We start from the raw sequence: 17,328 nt of genomic DNA, 5'->3' as shown, positions 1-17,328 counted from the left end.
GTCTCTCCCGAGAGTTTAAACGAACCCTATGCTTACTCGTACACTAATTTCAGCATGGTATTTTGAATTTGGGCCATACAGGTCCTCGAATTCGTGTTGTCCCCCTCCCCCTTTCTTCATGCCCGTTCGATATTCAGTTTCGCCCTGACTTGTTTTGTCCTCCCGGCAGGAGACGGGTAGAGGCCTGGAGAGAGTGACACTTGTATCTGATTGGTGCTATCTCCAGTACTTTGCTGGAAGGCAAGCAAGTCCATACGGGCAAGAAGAAGTTGATTCCTCAGGCAGGGAGGTACGGAAGGCTATTATGTTTACTGTTTGGTTCAGGAACTCATAAGAGAGCCTTTTCTGGATCTTGACTCTTGTCTTCCACCGCCGTCATGCTTCTGGATGCCTCTCACAAGCCTTTGTCCGTTCTCCTGAATGACTTGTAACTGGGAGCTCCTCCGCGCTTCAGTCGAGAATATGACGATCCGGAGCAAAGGCTCACGAGTCGGAAGGTGCGGCCGCCTTTGGTTCCAGTCTTTGTTTGGCTCTTTCCATCATGTGTGTAAGCTACAAAGGCTTGGTCAGCTCTCCACAGAGCCTTTCATCCTCAGTGCCATCTATCAAGAGGACCCGGGTCGAGTTGACCATGGCCTCCCTGGGCATCTCGACTTGGTCATCTGCGTGGCACAGGAGGGTCTGCATACCTGTCAGCTTTCGTCCAACCAAAGACTATGCGAGGATGGAGAGAACCCACTCTTCTAAGGTAATCCAGGCAATGCGGCCAGTGCAGGTTGTCTCTCCAGTCCATACCGATGTCTTGACCGTCATGGCAAACTTGCAGTGCCTGCCTCAGGGACGCTAAGCAATGAAGTTGGTGGTACCTATGCATTAATGTTATGATCTGTCGCATAGCTTCTGCCCGCCGAATGAAGGAATATCTGGCGGTGGGGTTTTGAGGCACTAAAAGACACTTACATGGTGATGAGGCCTGTGGTGCCATTGGCGTTCACATACCCTTGGGTCTCATCTGATAGCTCATTCCAGAGGCTGTCAAAGTCATGGCTCAGACTCATGTAGTCTCTGTTCCGGCCGTATTGCGAGACGGTAACACTCCTTCCCTGGGGGCAACATGAATCGTTCCGACCGACTCGTGTCCAAAGTAGGCTGAGGAGAAGGATGACAGCAATGACTGTCCACGCAGAAGGCGCACACAGGACTGCGACTCTATGCCATCTGTGAAGGTGAGAAGTCGTCTTAGGAGGGTCTTGAGTTTCTCGATTCAAAGGGAGCAGCATATGGGCGCTTTCGTTGTCCTCAGCCTGGGCAATGTCCGAACCCAACATTGCAACGGTTGTGCTTCTGGCGCAGTGGCTCTGTCAGGGAGCGATTGATGTAGAAGATTTCCAGTTGCCACATTCAGAAAGGCATACCACGCATATCAATAGCGTAAGCTATCCTCCACAAGATGAGAGGATCTCTCCTTTAGAGGAATGGAGCGAAGTGTAGTCAAGACCTCGCCCTTGGTAGGAAGAATTCCGATGCAGCTTCAGAGGACTCCTGCTGCTCGTGGAACTGCGTATGCTGGTCACCTCGTTCTCCGTTACATTAGGTTGCTAATCTCGTAGCTTAGTGCTGAGGAAGGGCCAATATATCCCTTCAAGGGGGAAGAGCTGCGCGTGAAAGGATTGTAGGGTCGCAGCACTAATGTTGGCGGATGGAATGAAGCAATAGAAGAAGTATTGCAGTCGAGAGCCCAGCCCGTGTCCCTTGCATGGAGGTTCACTTAGCCAAGCAGGTATGGTGCTCGAACTGCGTGTCCCCTCTACATTGAGCAGGATTAAAGGAACCGCGAGACATGAAGTGAACGTGGAAAATGCCCGGGAGTCGTGTATATAAAGTCGTGAGTAAAGGGAGCTGTCCCCGTCACCTAACAGCAGCTTTCATACCAAGGTTTTAATCTACTTCGCCGTCGATCCTCGTCACCAAGATGCAGTTCTCCATCTATTTCACAATCGCTGCCGCCATTGCTGCCACGGCTGTCCAGGCAAACCCCCTTGTCCCTCGAGCAGAGCAGTTCTCCTGCTCCGGGGTAGGTTACGAACCCTCGAAGAAGAAGAAAAAAAAAAGACCCGAGATTCTAACACAACCTGGTGTAGCACTGCTTGGATGGTCAGAATACCTGCTTTTGTCCACTCGAGGGCGTTACTGCCAGCTGCTCCTCCGGCGGCGTAAGTCTCACCAGATGTAGAAATTTCGAGGTGATCGAATGACTGACGAGCTCATAGTGTAAGAGCAGTTCCGACCCGTGCTCCATTATCAACGTGAGTGGGATCAACTCTGTTACCTGCGGCGCTCCTGTTCTTGGAGGCTGCAAGCGCGACCTTGATGGGCGTAGCGTTAGTATGTTCAAGCTCTCAGTCCATATTGTCAACTCTGGCGAAGCTCTTGCTAATCAAGTTCTCCTCAGCATGTTAAAAGCCGGTACTTGGAGGATATGAGGCCTAGGGGAAAACGACAAGGCAGTCAGAATGGCGAGTATGGGAACAGAGGGGAGACTGTGCGGAACTCGTACGAGTATATACCTAGTAGGTAGGTAGACCTATACGACTGCCTATGGTAGCCTCGGTATTCACTCCCGTCTTCATTGGTAAAAGTCAAGGTAGCAGATAGAAGTCAGTCATTGAGGAAGTTGAGTCCACATAATGAAAAGCGATTAGGAGGATTTCGGACGAGGCTGAACCCTTTTCCATGCCAATACTGCCGATAACGGAGCAAAGCCGGGACGTGTTCCCCGCATCTGACCCGTCGGCGTTGTCGGGGGTTGGAGTAAATTGACAGCCCATTGGAATATGACCCGACCGTGTCCTGCATCTTTGTGAGAAACAGCATCTCCGACGCGACACTTCGAGTACAGGGGCGAGCTTTGGGCCTACTTCCTCTGAAGCTCTAATCTGAGGCCACACTCTTCTCCAGGCCGGACTGGAGGTTGCGGTGTAGAGAGTTCTCGGGAGAAGGGTACTAGCAAATTCCAAGCAGCTCTCACTCATGGCTGCGAAGAATGTCCTTCGCAGGGCAGTGCTCTATGGTAATATCTCGTCTCATCTACTCAGCTATTTGACCTCTCAAACTCTGTGAGCTCATCTGCTAACTTTTCATACACAGTGCCTGGCTCGTCACAGCGCTTCCTCGACAAATCCCGCTCCCTCACCGCCGACTGCATCGCTTACGACCTCGAAGACAGCGTGACGCCTGCAAAGAAAGCCGAGGCCCGGATCCTCGTGCGCAAGGCCCTGGACCAGGACCTGCCCACCGGCGTAAAAGAGCGTGCGGTGCGGATAAACAGCGTGGGCAGCGGGCTGGCGCTCGGCGACCTGGAGGAGGTGGTCAAGTCGCCGAACCTGACGACGCTGGTCGTGCCCAAGGTTGAGAGCGCCAGCGACTTGACCTTCATCAGCGACGTGCTCGCGCACGCGCGCTCCAGGGAACATCTCCAGCAAAAAGGCCAGGTGGGCGTGTTGGCCCTGATCGAGTCGGCAAAGTCGCTGCTCAACCTGGCCGAGATCTGCCGCGCCGCGCCGCACCTGCTGCAGGGCCTGGTGTTCGCGGCCGAGGACTTTGCGCTCGACATGAGCATCACGCGCTCCCCGTCGCTCACCGAGTTCCTCTACGCCCGCCAGCTCATCGCCACCGCATCGCGCGCGTACAACCTCCCGTCCACGCTGGACCTCGTCGCGACGGCTTTCCGAGGCGAGGCCGACCAGGAGACCCTCGTCCGCGAGTGCGAGGAGGGTAAGGGCATGGGATACAACGGGAAACAGTGCATTCACCCATCGCAGGTGGCCACGGTCCAGAATATCTTCTCCCCGAGCGACAAGGAGGTCGAGTGGGCCGTCAGGATTGTCATCGCGCAGAAGAGGGCCGAGGAGATGGGCAAGGGTGCGTGGAGTCTGGACGGCAAAATGATCGACAAGCCCGTCGAGGGTAAGGCTGAGCGCATCGTCGAGAAGGCTGTCTTGTGTGGGATGGACGTGAAGGGATTGAAGGAGAAGTGGAAGGATCAAAAGCCCGAGTGAACGCCTAAAGGCGGGGAGTAAGGGAAATGGGATCTATGCTTTTTCTAACTGGACAAAACACTTTTGGGAGGCTGTTCCAGCCTGTCCTGGTCTTCCTCCGCTGCGACCCGTCTCGTTTTTCCTGTCCAAAGATCTATACTGCTGTACAACCGGACCACAGTTCGCCCACAGAGCTTGATGTACCTGTCCTCGCCTGGAGGCGACCTTTGAATCGAAAACAGCGTAAGAACGCTTCTATTTCTGCAATAATTGCCACATCTTGTTGGCAGAACGTTCGGAAGCCAAGATGTCCTACTACTCCTTCTTCGTCTGGCTCAGGTCTCCATTCTCATACCCCTTGGTCGTGAACATAATTTGCTCCCTCTGATCAGTCTTTTTCTTGATTGTCAAACAGTTGATGTCCAAGACTTCGCAGATGCGATTGATCACCCGCACCGCCCACACGAAATACTGCACCATGGCGAATGCAAAGCAGCCATAGAGGTACCACCTTTCGTACTTGGCGGGGATTGGTGCAAGTCCAACAAGGGGAAGCCAGGCCATTATCGCCCCGCCGGCCAATGGAACCAGTGCGACAGTGAAGTACGGAAATGGTCGACGCGTCAAGTGGTGGAGAATGATCTTTGTGGTGAGTCGACCAAAGACAAAGGATAGCGTTAGGCAGAATATGATGAGATGCTTCTCTTGTAGGAGAATTGAGTAAGGGGATCCGCACCATGCACAAACGGAGGCGGTATAGATTATCATAGGGACCCATTCGAGGAAGACGGGCCATAGCGGAAGGTTTTGTCGTTTTCGTGCCACGTAGACATTGTATATGCAAGAAGGCAGATGGGCCACAAAGAAGGCGAAAAGGACGACGGGGACCCAAAGGTCGAGCAACACCGTCTCACCGAATAGTTCCGGATAGCCAATATAATCGACGATTCGATGTTGCCAGAATTGAGGACCAACGACGCCTGAGACCACCATGAAAAAGCATGCAAGGATCAGACCCTCGGTCGGACCGTTGAAGGCTCCGAGAAAGAGAGTATGAGTGTGGTACGTCTCCCATGTGGAGAAGAACATGGGCAGACAAGGGACGAGTGCTGTAAAGGCACCGATCTTGGAATGGCCCAGGCCCATCGCAGCCGTCTCAAGCAGGCTGCCCAGCGTGCAGTTGAGTGAATCAATGCCGTGATCAAATAATTCTCCAAGACCACTGGATGTGCCGGTTCGGCGGGCCTGTTTGCCGTCGATGTTGTCCATTGTTGAATACATCCATAAGCCCAGTGCAAAACTGAAACAGAGCCAAGGTGGTGCCGGGCCCACAAGATCCGGAACAAAGATGCACAGCAACAGGATATTGACCAAGATGCAACAGAAACCCAAGAGCGTCACCATGTTGGGGGCAAGCCACATGGGAAGAAGCTTGACAGCGGCATTCCACTAGAAACCTATGAGCTGATGTGGACGTGTTACCAAGCGAGTTCAACGACGTACGTAGTGGCGCAGGATGTGATTTGATATCCATGACTCGTCTACACTTTGGTACTTATAGGTCTTCAGGTGGGCCATGGCCTCATCTGAGAGAGGGTCCTCTGTTATAGGATCATGAGTTTTTCTGGACCGAGAACGAGCTTAGAGTGCAAGGAGGAGCCAAACGCTGAAAACCTACCTGATTCCACCATGATTCAGGTTTGTTACTTGCGGCTCTAACCCTGAGTCCAATGAAGATATAGGAACGCGCTGAAGGACTAAAATGACAAGAGGGAGTGAGAAGGTAACTGAGAAAACAAGCGTTAGGGAAGCGGACTAGCGGTCTATCCTGATGCTCGACATGACTGTCAAATGCTCACAAGACTGAAAAGGGCCTCCAATAGAGAAATCCTCAGAACAAAACTAGCAATGGGGAAGGGGAAAGGAGAAAGGAAATTGTTGAAGTCGGCAGAAGCGCGACCAACGTAATGCCAAGACTTGGGATTTGACGCCGCTTTACCTTCACTGTTGTTGACTGACACGTGCTGCTGCCTTGGCATTCACTTCGCAGTTGTCGCATCCCTCCGACTCCTGGCTTGAATCAGCCTTCTCTCCCGGTCTCTGCGATGGTTCATCTCCGCCTGTACTCCTGGAAATCGACAAATGAACAAATGTTCATATTAAGTGGTTGGTAGACTGGCGCAAGCGTGGCCGATGATGCGTCGCGACATCCTCACTCTCTCACCCTCGCCTCTCTCCTCACCATGGAGCCTCAAGGGGATCAACAGCCCGTGACCCAAGAACCATCATTCACTGTCGCGCATCAAAAGGTTGAGCTTGATGTCAATTTCAACCAATGTATCAGAGGGAGAACCGAGATCACCATCTACCCTGACTCTACGGACCTCAAAGAGATCAACCTGCACGGGCGACAATGTACAATCAACAAGGTTCTGGTCAACGGCATCCCGCCATCCTCAGTACGGCATGAAGATCCCTGCGATCAGCTTACGCTCCATTTCCATGGCACAGTCTATCAACACCACGTTCTGGCAGAGAAGGTGGCGAGATCGGTTGGGGCGGAGCCGTTGCCGGATATCACCATTAGCCTCCCAAAGAGATTGAAGATTGTGCCAGTCGCGGTCGCAGAAGTGCACACCCAGGCTGCTGGCTCCATCAAGATCACAGATCCACAATCTCAAGGTGCTTCTGCCACCGAACTCACGCAGGCGCTGTCAGATGCCACTGCCGCGAAATTCACCCCTTTGACGCTAATAATCGAGTTTGAGTCCTGTCATGCACGAGAGACTTTGCACTTCGTTTCTGGCAGGGGTGGGAACGGTCGCTGGCCTCATGCATATACTCGAAACAAGCTGGGCCGTGGTGGTGCCTCACCATTATTTCCATGCGTGGACGAAATTAATAGTCGATGCACATGGGACATTTCTATCAAATGCCCGAGGACTGTGGGCGACGCTATTGACCAAGCGGTGTCACTCGACAGTGTACAGCGCAATCTAAACAAAGCCACAAAGCCACCGTCTCGCCAAACCTACGGCACGAAAGAGATGATCGTGGTCTGCTCAGGTGAGCTCACCGATGAGATCTTAGACAAAGGAGATCCTACGACGAAGACCATGTCATTTTCCTGTTCACAGCAGCTGGCGCCGCAGCAGATCGGCTTCGCAATCGGACCTTTTGAGCAGGTCGATTTGAGTGAGCTTCGAGATGCACAAGAGGTTGCTGACATCGGCCGCAATGCCGTTGAGATGTTGGCGTATTGCTTGCCTGGACGAGCAGAGGAGACCAAAAACACCTGCTTGCCAACAACCAAGGCCATGGACTACGTCGTTCAGAAATATATATCCTGCCCCGTCAGATCCTATGCCATGTGCTTTGTCGAAGATGCTCCTTCTGATGTCTCCATTTTTGCGGGTGTCACAATCTGCAGCACTCGAATCTTGTATCCGGAAGAAGTTATCGACCCTGCTCAGGAGGTTACGAGGAAATTGGTATATGCCATTGTCTCTCAGTGGATTGGTGTCAATATTGTTGCTGAGAATCCTCGAGACAATTGGGTCATCGTGGGAGGTGCCTACTTTATCACCAACCTCTTCATGCGAGAACTCTGCGGTAACAACGAATACCGAGCTTATATCAAGCAACAAGCAGATCGTGTTGTGGAGCTAGATTATGAACGGCCTTCGATCTACGACTTAGGCGCCGTTACCTACGTTGACCCGAAAGAGTCCGAGTTTCTGGCAATCAAAGCCCCCGTTGTGCTGTTTATTCTGGATCGTCGCATAGCGAAGAAAGAGGGTACATCCAAAATGCCTGGTATCTTGGCGAAGCTCCTTACCAAGGCTCGAACGGGCGATCTAGAAAACAATGCGCTCTCGACGGAGTTGTTCCAGAAGACTGCTGAAAGGATGGGGCACGACAAGATCGATGACTTTTTGGCCCAGTGGGTCAAAGGCGCAGGCTGCCCACGGTTCTTCGCTCAGCAAAGATTCAACAAGAAAAAGCTGGTCGTCGAGATGAGCATTCGACAAGAACAGGCTTCACGCGAAACCGTGCGGGATCTGGATCCCGACAACTTCATGCGAGATGCCCGCAACGACTTCTACGGGGTGTGGCCTGCGACCGCTCAACAAGTATTCACCGGGCCGATGACGATTCGGATTCACGAAGCGGATGGTACTCCTTACGAACATATTGTGCAGATCAAGGACGCCAACACTGTCATGGAAGTCCCATACAACACCAAATACAAGCGCCTTAAACGAAGCAAGAAGCAGAGGGCTCGCGCGAACACAAAAGTTAACACGGAACAGGGAGAAGAGGAGAACGACTCTCTCGTCTATTGTCTGGGTGACGTGCTGCAAACTGAGGAGGAGATGGCGAATTGGCGAATCAAGGAGTGGACGTCCGAGCAGGAAGACAGGATGAACAGTGAATCCTATGAGTGGATTCGACTGGATGCCGATTTCGAGTGGATTTGCACCATGAACCTGGCCATGCCAGGGTACATGTACGCATCCCAACTACAACAAGACCGAGATGTTGTGGCTCAGATAGAATCGATCCGCACAATCTCACGATATCCACCGGATGCAACTACCTCCTCCATTTTTATTCGCACTCTGATGGATCGTCGATATTTCCATGGCGTCCGGACTCTGGCAGCAAAGGCCCTGGTTAGGCATGCTGCAGAAGAGGTCGACAACATAGGCTTGTTTCATTTGAGGAAGGCCTACGAAGAACTTTATTGCGCTACAGATCAAAGTTCAGCCTTGACACGGCCCAACGACTTCTCTGATCAACTCTCATACATGTTGCAGTGTGAAATAATCGAGGCTATTGCGGAGGTCCGGAATAGTCAAGGACATTCCCCGAAAGAAGTGAGAGACTTCCTGCTGGAGAAGCTGAAGTATAACGACAACTCGGCGAATGACTATTCCGACGCGTTCTATGTTGCTCGATTAATGAAAGCGCTGACTGGTGCAGCCATTGCGCGACCCAGCTACAGCGAATGGGATATTGCCGAAAACTTTGAAATCGAAGACGAGATTCACGATCTGAAAGAATTTGAGCGTCAGTTCCTGGACGAGATTGACCGGTACCGTCGAATGGATGAGTGGACGAGTTCATACCAGAACCTGTACTGCCGAACGGCTCTAGAGTGTCAGGCGATGCTCGCTGCGGCGGGGATCGGCCAGTTTTCACCCTTGCATTTCTTACAGTACACCAGGCCCGGAAATTTCGATATGCTGCGGCGGACAGCATATGACGTCCTGGTCACACCAAAGGTGTTTGACGACCCGTCCATCCTGCGCTATGTGCTGTATTGCATGGTCGCTGATCCGTCGCCTTACATCCGACAAAGCCTCCAGCGTGCATTCGGCAAGGTTCTCGGAAGACGGGCAATTGGCGAGAAAACCAGCATTGTACAACCGGTTGCCGATTCTCTGATCATCGAAGGAGCCGCAGCCGACACGGAGGAGCCTTCGAAGCGGCAAGAAGAGCTTTCCAGGCGACAGACGCTGGGAGGAGCGGTGAAAGCACTGAGGGAAGATCTTGGTCAAAATGACTTTCTGAAATCGGCCCTGTGGAATGCCATCTGTTACGACCAGATCACACTCGAGGACCTACAGACTCTACTCGACTTTTGCCGCTTGCTGTACGAGCCCGTCAACCAGGTAAAAGTTGCACTACGAATGCCTCGGTACTGGAAGGTGCATAATCTAGGAAAGGTGAGTTTTTCCCTCCATTGGTATCTGCATTGATAATTTCGGGTTGCCGAGTTAACGGGGCTTTTTATCACTACAGGGCAAGCTCAAGTTCTCCGAGACTCGAAAAGTCCGCAACAAGCCCGTGCTGAAATGGCAGCCTCCACCACCTCCCACTGCAGTCTTTGCTCCTCGTCCTGAATTGCCGCAATCGCGACCAAGTGTCGGAGGAGGAAGCGGCCTCAAGCTGAAGTTGAAGGTGGGCGGGGGTAACATCGACGGTCATTCCACAGGCCCGAATCGTCAACCTTCGATCTCTCTGTCAAATCCAACACCAACACCACCGCCGATTGCCCATCACGCCAAGCCAGTGCAGCAAAAGCAAGCTCCAAAGCCGCAGACACTTATGGGAGGAGCTGGTCGTATTACTCTCAAGATTCCCAAGAGACCAGCTGAAAACGGAAACTCCTCCCAACATTAGGCAGCTCGGCTGGAATGGTTTGAGCCTTGACAGGTCGGAGAGGTAAGTTGGAAAGAGGTTGGATGTCTTCATGGAGAGGGGGCCCGTTGGCCAAGAGGAGTCTCCTTGGAGGGGATTGATCACCCTTGTGTAATCCGCATTCATAGATCGCCATGTAACAATAATAGCGAAGCGCTCGTTTGCTTCGAGGAGATGATCCCCAAAAGGTGCCCAGACGTAGCGGATGTAGCATTTTTGATGACTTTTTTCCCCAGACCTCATTCTTCTTCCGTTTCTGGCATGAGCTGTCTCCTTGCGCGGGCATAGCGTCTCATCGTCGATCGTCACCCATGCGTTCTAACGCTTCGAGCATGACAACGGAGTTGCCACGGATGACCACCATACCTAACCTCTCGCGTTCGCCGCCCGGTTTTTCTTCGACAGCTTCGTCGAGGACAATGTTCAAAAAGACCTGTATTTAAAACGCCATGGCGGCCAGGAGTGTTAGCGATCCAAACCGTTCTCTCTCTTCTTGTCACTGCGCGCATCGCGCTTGTGGATGTAGCTCTATTATTCGGCGCATGTGAACCAAATGGCTGAATGTGGTTGGGAAGGGAGGGGGGAGGGTTGTCGAGAAAAAGAAAAAGGTTGTGGGATAATACATACATCGTAACCGCGTAGGACGCCGATGACTTTGCGATTGCCGTTCAATTGGACGAACAAGCGCTTTTCCATGTACTATTGTTGTACGGAAGTGACACTATCTGTTAGCCACAGAGCACATTTTATTTTGTGTGGGAGAGCCAACAATTGGGAATGTCAAGCGCGGGTGGGTGGAGGAGGGCGAGGAAGGGCGACAGAGAGAGATGGAGGGGTTTACCTTCTTGAGCTCGGGTTGCGCTTGAGGCATGGTTGCGGCGGTGGAGGATTCGAGCTGCTTGTTGACTGGACGGTTGATTTGAAGCAGAGAGGGTGGTATAAAGGTAGAGGCGCCGCAAGGGGGAAATACTCGTCGACGTTCGTGTTGTGTCTTGTGTTGTATGTGTCTGAGGTCCCGCGAAGATGCGCAGTTGGAGAAATCTCAATGCCAAGATTTTGTCGAACTAGGCTATTTCCAGACGAGGCTGTCGCCGCCCTGGAGCGAACTGCCTCCATCACCACCACCACGTCTCTGTATATGTATTCTATATGAGAACCAAGTACATGCAATCCCTTGGTATCTTGTAGCCGGTTCTGGCCTCACAATCTCACTCGATTTGTGTCGTCGGCCCTCAAACTGTGAGTCCCAGAAAGTGTTTGCATCTCTTCGAGCCCTGCACCACTTGACCCCGTTTCTTTTCAATGGGTAGGAGGACCCGTCAACTCTGTCCGAGGAATGCTAGGACGCGGTAACGTGGAATGTCCTCATGGGTTGCTGTTGATCTTCGCCTCCCCGGCATTCACTCAATCAGATGCATCCCGAAGATATGGAGACTATGGTGCTCTCGCCACTCTCCACCGATGAAAATGGGCTTCGCGCTCCATTCGTAGACACCACGCTTTGTCATCCCAGTCTTGTCCATCACCCGCATACTGAGTGGATTGCCCTGGTTCACAATCGCCCTGACATAAACTTTCTTGAAAGGATCCCAGAACGATAGCGCTCTCTTGCAGGACTCAAACACTGCCCTCAATGACTCGGTGGCGTATCCTTTCCCCCACGCTGTCGGCAAAAACATATACGACAATTCGACAGTCAAAGTTGTATCCGCAGCCGCAGCCGGGATTGTGAGACTCTCTGGCAAAGCAAGGTGGCCGCTGTCCACCGATTTCATGGTTATAAGACCAATGGATTCTGTCGCATCCACTCCAGGCCCGACAGTTTGTGGTTCGGTCTCCACGGAGCTGGCTGTCGGCTCAAGGATCTTATGGACTGCATAGGCGACCCTGTAGCTCTTTGGTCGTTCTGGTTCTGTTTTGTTGGTGGGAAGATAACCTCCAGAGATTCTTTGCGTGTCCTCGATCGACTTCGCCCGACCGTGGATGCTTTTCCGTCAGCACACAGTCAAATCGAGAAGTAACCACATTCAGGAGCAAACAATATGGAAATTCTGGCAGAGACAAACCCGAGGACAATGAAGGGGATGCAAGAACTTACCTCCACCACGTAGTCTTCTCATCGCTGTGCAGCTGATGCAGCCACTCGAACTCCTTGCTTCCTGCTTCAGCCTTGTCCAGCAGAATCAGTTTCAGCCGCGGTGTCAAGATAACCGCGTCCATCGTGACCCTGAATCAGAACGCTCCGCCACTTTGCAGAGATAAGAAGAGTATGTTGGTCGGTTCGAGTGTCGCTCTCGCGGCCGCTCAGCATCTGAAGTAGTGTTGTTCCTCCGTTGTACCAAAGTGGACCAAGCAACAAGGTATCATCCGAGGCGACTTTGGCGCCATTATCGGAAGGGCGCAAGGCGCGAAGCCTGTGATGGCCTCCTAACCTTGATTGGAAGCCCTTTTCAGAAGGCACTCTGGACTCTGTATAGTGCGTACGTATACAGAGACACCAAAGTACAGGCACAGGTCAAGCACGATGGTGGATATTTCATGTACCTAGGACCATTGAAATATACCTACGTAGGCATGTACTGACGAATAGGAAGACCCTTGAACTTCAAGTGGCTGCGTGGCTGCTTACCTGCAATGGTAAAAGGGCCTTGTCAGACAGAAACGGTATCATGACTCCAGTCAAAACTCCACCCAGATCTTTCCGTCAGACAACTCTTCATTACTCCAGCATCTTTTTCCCATTTCTTCCCCGCAATTTTCAAATCTACAAATCTGTATAGCCTGCGTGCCTGGTGCCTGGGTATCCCATTCACAGTTTTCAGAATAGACCTCGCGTATCCTGAAAACCCCCCATTGAGCAAACTTCATCTCAACTCCTCTGTTATATTCCTCCCACCATGGCATCACTTTTTACAGCGCGGCGGAAACCGAAACGCATCGCGCGGGAAGAGGCAGACAATCAACCGGATGACGGCGAAGAAGGTACGTTCAAACGTCCCAAGAGGCGAACTCTCTCTCACACACACACAATATCAAATATCCACTGCAAGTTGTGACCGTATCTGACACTCTTCTGCGGACGATTTAGTGGTGTGTTTGAGTGCGTGATTGTGATCGTTTCCCCCGCTGACGGCGAATTATGTTAGACACGGGTCCCGTGGTAAGACGGCCGACGCACAACGCTCCGCGCACAAAATCCAAACTACGAGTCTCGTTCAACCCGGGCGAGGAGGGCGGGGCAGCAACGGAGGAAGCAGCAGCAGCATCTGCCGGTGCGACACCACAAAGCAAATCGGCCACGAGACTGGGTCTTTCCAGCGCCGCGCAGGACATCATCAGTCGAAGGGAGCACGAGGACCGAGACGGCGAGGGCCAGAACCACGATAGACCGAAATACAACAAGGCTTATCTCGATGAGCTGCGCAACTCGACGCCGTCGACCCCACGCGACCTGTCGTCCCGGGACAGCCCGTCGCTGGACCTGATCGAGCCGTCGACGACGACGAATCTAGCACTCGACCTCGAAAGCAAATTCGGCAAGACGGCAGTTCTATCCTCCACGCTATCCCCCCACATCCCCAGCGCCGCCGAAATCAGGGAGAAGAAGGAGCGGCGGGCGCGCCTGGCCAAGGAGCAGCAGGCTGCGGAAAAGTCGGAAGATTTCATCTCGCTGGAGGACTATGACTCGGACGGCGAGTTCAAACCGCGCCGCATGCAAGTCTCGTCGTACCTGGCACCGCCGCGGGAGAAGGACACGCGTCTGGTCCGCGAAGACGAGGACATCGCCGAGGGATTCGACGACTTTGTCGAGGATAGCGGGCGCGTCACGCTTTCCAAGAAGGGCCTTCGCGAGCAGAGCCGCAAGGAGAAGGAAGCGATCCGGGATCTCATCAATGAAGCCGAGGGCGCGAGTCCCGACGACTCCGCCGCCGACGGGGACGGGGGCGATTCTGCTTCCGACTCGGACTACGAGCGGCGACAAGAGTACGAGCTGGCCCAGACACACCACGGCATGGACGGGCTCGCCGCCCATGCCGACCACACACGCCGGTTAACTCGTCCGCGCCAGCCGCGCGAGACCACGCCCATCCCCAAACTCAGTGTCGGTCTGGCTCGCCTGCGCGACATGGTCTCGGCGCTGGAATACGAGCGAGCAAAGATTGCCAAACGCAAAGCCGACATCGAGCGGGAAAAGGCAGAGATCAAGCAGAGCCAGGAGCACATCCAGCGCAGCCTCGAAGAGGCCGGCCAGGAGCTGGACAAAGTCCAGAGGGAACACGCAGAGAGGGTCAACGGGACAACAGGAGGGGGGTCCAAAATACCCGTCGAGGCGGACGGCCACTTTGAATCTTCTTCCTCGAATTCAGCGCCCCCTGGGGTCGAAAGGGGGTTGGAGTCTTTTGGGGACAACCGGCCTTGATCTCTTCTGTACTGTATCTACGTACACTGTCCTACCACCGCCGCTGCGGATTCTAGACAGATCTCATATAGCGACTGTACCATCACTACGAAATGGACACCTCCGGTAACCCGATCACTATTGATAGGGAAAAGGCAGCACGTGGAGAGAAATCCATAGTATAATGATACGTGAAGGAATCAATGCACCCACCCACCGGTGTCAAGTCATGTTCACGTGGCTCCGTCATTGTTGGTACTCAATTATTCTCATTTTTCTTCTTGTCTGCTATTTTGATTCTCAGCTCTGTCTGTCTTGCTCATTTTCGATTAAGTGGTCTTTTCTGGAGGAGTCACGCGGCTCGGATCAGAGTTGCTGCAACGTGTCAGGGGGGGAGAGTGGCACAGGATGCTGTCTCTTCGGCAGACAATCGCTTTTCCATCTCGCAGACTCGTTCTCAGAGATCAAGCTCCATTTCCATTCTCCCGAACCTGCATTGCTATTCTTTGATTCCCCTCTGTCCTAGCTCGGTGCATTGCAAGAGTCGATCGTGAAATCCAAGAAGCCTAGGCTCGGGTCGCATACGTGTAACCCTTGTTCACAAGAAAGACACATGTGCAGAATCAGCCACCCCCTCCATTGCTCGTCTCCAGTACTCATTTCACGGCCCGCAATCCTCACCGCACTCGTTGCTGGTCATTTTCAACCTTGCCGACCCACATGATGTCGTCGTTCAAAGTTACATCGTCTCTCGGCCAATCGCGCGCCTCCCGACATGTGCAAACCAGGCGCTGATATTTTGGGAGCGCGAGGGAGGCGCCTCGTTCAACCTCAGCACAATGCACGAGGCGGCTGCCAGGACGAAAGCTGGTAGACAGTCGCGCACAGATCATTCCGGAACAAATCTAGAGAGCGGAGAAGACAAAGAGCTAAAGGAAGTTGTCAGTACCAACGGGACCGGCTCATAAAATGGACAGTGAACTTACGTTGTTCGTCGCAGCAATAGCAATGCTGTCTTCAAACGGATGCCAGCTCATGTGCAGGATCTTTTTGTTAAAATCGATCTGGTCGGCGTCTGTTTCCTTTCTCATTCTGCTTCCTTGACCTGCTGCAGGGCTGCCTGCTCTTGAACCACCTTTCTTGGCACCGTTAGGGCTGGCCGAGTTGATGGGAGTCGGCACTCCAACTTTCTTAGCCTTGAAGGCCGACTTGTCTGCCTGCAGGACCACTTCCGTCTCTTGTTCAGGATCCGAGGGATAGATCATGAAGTTGTTGTTGTAGCTCCCGGTCATGACGTTGCTCCCGTCACCACTGAAGACCACTTCGAACTTGTCGAAGATACTGTCGTTTTCATACGTGTCGCACAAACGAGGCCTCAAATGCTCATGGATGGGGATGGTCTTGACGGGTTGTCTCTCCATGTTTACGTCCCAAATCTTGACCGTCAAATAGTCTCTTGATAGAATGTACCTGCCATCATGTGAGAAGCGGACATCGGAAATGGAGGAGATGATTTCGGAAAAGAAGGATCGCGAGGAAGGGTCTTCTTCTTGCTCGAACTCTGCCAGAATGTTAGTTCGTGCAAGGCGCCGGGGAGGGGATATTCACGTTTAGCATGGTGGTCGCACAGTGCGCTCTCACGCATATCGGCCAATTTGATTGTACCCTTTGAGCTTGCGTACATGAACCAATTGCAGCTATGTGGGTGGAACTCGGCGGCGGTGATGACTTCGGTGAGCTCCTCCATATTTGCTGGCTTGATATCAACGATGTTGAAGCTCTGGTCTTGGATGTTCAAGTTCCACAAGTTGATGCGCAGATCATCACTGCTGATGAAGGTCTCGCCGTCGCTGTTGACAGAGATGCTATTGATGTGATAAGCGTGTGCATTCGCGTACGTGCGTCGAGGAACTGCGGCCACCACGGTATCATGGTGAGTCATTCGAGGAAGCTTCAGCTGAGAGGCATCCTTGAAGTGGATGTGGTTAGGACGAGGTGCCCCTCCACCACCAGCACCGGCTGGGGTGAGGTCTTGGGAGAGGTTGTTCTCGGCGACGACTTTGAGGGACTTCTCAAAGACTTTCCAGAGTTTGATGGTCTTATCGTTTGTAGAAAGAAGATAGTGAGACGCATTCTGTCGTCGGCACCATTTGATCTTGTTGATCTTTTCTTCTATCTCGAGGGATTTGAGATAATCAAACTCTGGTTCGTGGGACTGGAATTCGGTATGGAATTTGTACTCGCATGTCTTTTTCTGTTGGGAAAAAATGTCAGTAGTGTGAACAGTGAACGGGCAATGGAGTTTCACTAACAGTCTCATTTCGTTCAAAAAGGACAACGCGACCACCTTTGTCTCCGGTTGCAAGATAGTTCCCAGTGTGGTCGAATTCGACGGTGGAAATTATATCGGCCTCTGTTATGTCTTCGACATCTCCTTTATCGCCAAAACATTGGGTGAACTTCCATGTGGGAGTTCCGGGTTCAGTTTCGACCATTTTTCATCACAGGGTGCGCTGCAGGTCCAGGAATGTCCAGCAGCACGCACACAGCAGTAGCACCCTAGATCGACGCAAGATTTTACCGCTGGCGGTGCATGGAGCAGTCGCGCTCGATTTCAGGGGGTGGTCAAATTGGTAAGAGGGCGCGGGCGCGGTGTCGAGCGCAGAGTGTCTGTGTAAAGTGAAG

At 52.7% G+C, this 17,328-nt stretch overlaps 6 protein-coding genes across 6 annotated transcripts; 3 read left to right on the top strand and 3 right to left on the bottom strand.

The window, feature by feature from the left end:
* Positions 1 to 1,972: 1,972 nt before the first annotated feature.
* Positions 1,973 to 4,058, top strand: AYO20_01399 (hypothetical protein; the record flags this gene model as incomplete). The annotated part of the gene is made up of 4 exons (XM_022639705.1): positions 1,973 to 2,074; positions 2,142 to 2,213; positions 2,271 to 2,385; positions 3,148 to 4,058. 4 exons carry the CDS (start codon positions 1,973 to 1,975, stop codon positions 4,056 to 4,058), a joined length of 1,200 nt encoding a protein of 399 aa, XP_022504541.1.
* A 294-nt stretch (positions 4,059 to 4,352) lies between these two features.
* On the bottom strand, positions 4,353 to 5,306 carry AYO20_01398 (hypothetical protein; the record flags this gene model as incomplete). Its single annotated transcript, XM_022639704.1, has 1 exon — positions 4,353 to 5,306. One exon carries the CDS (start codon positions 5,304 to 5,306, stop codon positions 4,353 to 4,355), a length of 954 nt encoding a protein of 317 aa, XP_022504540.1.
* Positions 5,307 to 6,280: 974 nt separating this feature from the next.
* AYO20_01397 (hypothetical protein) lies at positions 6,281 to 10,226 on the top strand (the record flags this gene model as incomplete). Its single annotated transcript, XM_022639703.1, has 2 exons — positions 6,281 to 9,769; positions 9,846 to 10,226. 2 exons carry the CDS (start codon positions 6,281 to 6,283, stop codon positions 10,224 to 10,226), a joined length of 3,870 nt encoding a protein of 1,289 aa, XP_022504539.1.
* A 1,418-nt stretch (positions 10,227 to 11,644) lies between these two features.
* On the bottom strand, positions 11,645 to 12,464 carry AYO20_01396 (hypothetical protein; the record flags this gene model as incomplete). Its single annotated transcript, XM_022639702.1, has 2 exons — positions 11,645 to 12,230; positions 12,343 to 12,464. The coding sequence occupies 2 exons, from the start codon at positions 12,462 to 12,464 to the stop codon at positions 11,645 to 11,647; spliced, it is 708 nt and encodes a 235-aa protein (XP_022504538.1).
* Positions 12,465 to 13,141: 677 nt separating this feature from the next.
* Positions 13,142 to 14,664, top strand: AYO20_01395 (hypothetical protein; the record flags this gene model as incomplete). The annotated part of the gene is made up of 2 exons (XM_022639701.1): positions 13,142 to 13,226; positions 13,391 to 14,664. 2 exons carry the CDS (start codon positions 13,142 to 13,144, stop codon positions 14,662 to 14,664), a joined length of 1,359 nt encoding a protein of 452 aa, XP_022504537.1.
* Positions 14,665 to 15,548: 884 nt separating this feature from the next.
* On the bottom strand, positions 15,549 to 17,138 carry AYO20_01394 (hypothetical protein; the record flags this gene model as incomplete). Its single annotated transcript, XM_022639700.1, has 4 exons — positions 15,549 to 15,572; positions 15,630 to 16,204; positions 16,285 to 16,897; positions 16,956 to 17,138. 4 exons carry the CDS (start codon positions 17,136 to 17,138, stop codon positions 15,549 to 15,551), a joined length of 1,395 nt encoding a protein of 464 aa, XP_022504536.1.
* Between the last annotated feature and the right edge of the window lie 190 nt (positions 17,139 to 17,328).

The sequence above is a fragment of the Fonsecaea nubica genome (genome assembly GCF_001646965.1).
Source record: "Fonsecaea nubica strain CBS 269.64 chromosome Unknown Scaff5, whole genome shotgun sequence".
Lineage (NCBI taxonomy): Eukaryota > Fungi > Ascomycota > Eurotiomycetes > Chaetothyriales > Herpotrichiellaceae > Fonsecaea > Fonsecaea nubica.
Note: the sequence above shows the minus strand (reverse complement) of the source record. Positions and strands in the feature narration are given on the sequence as shown.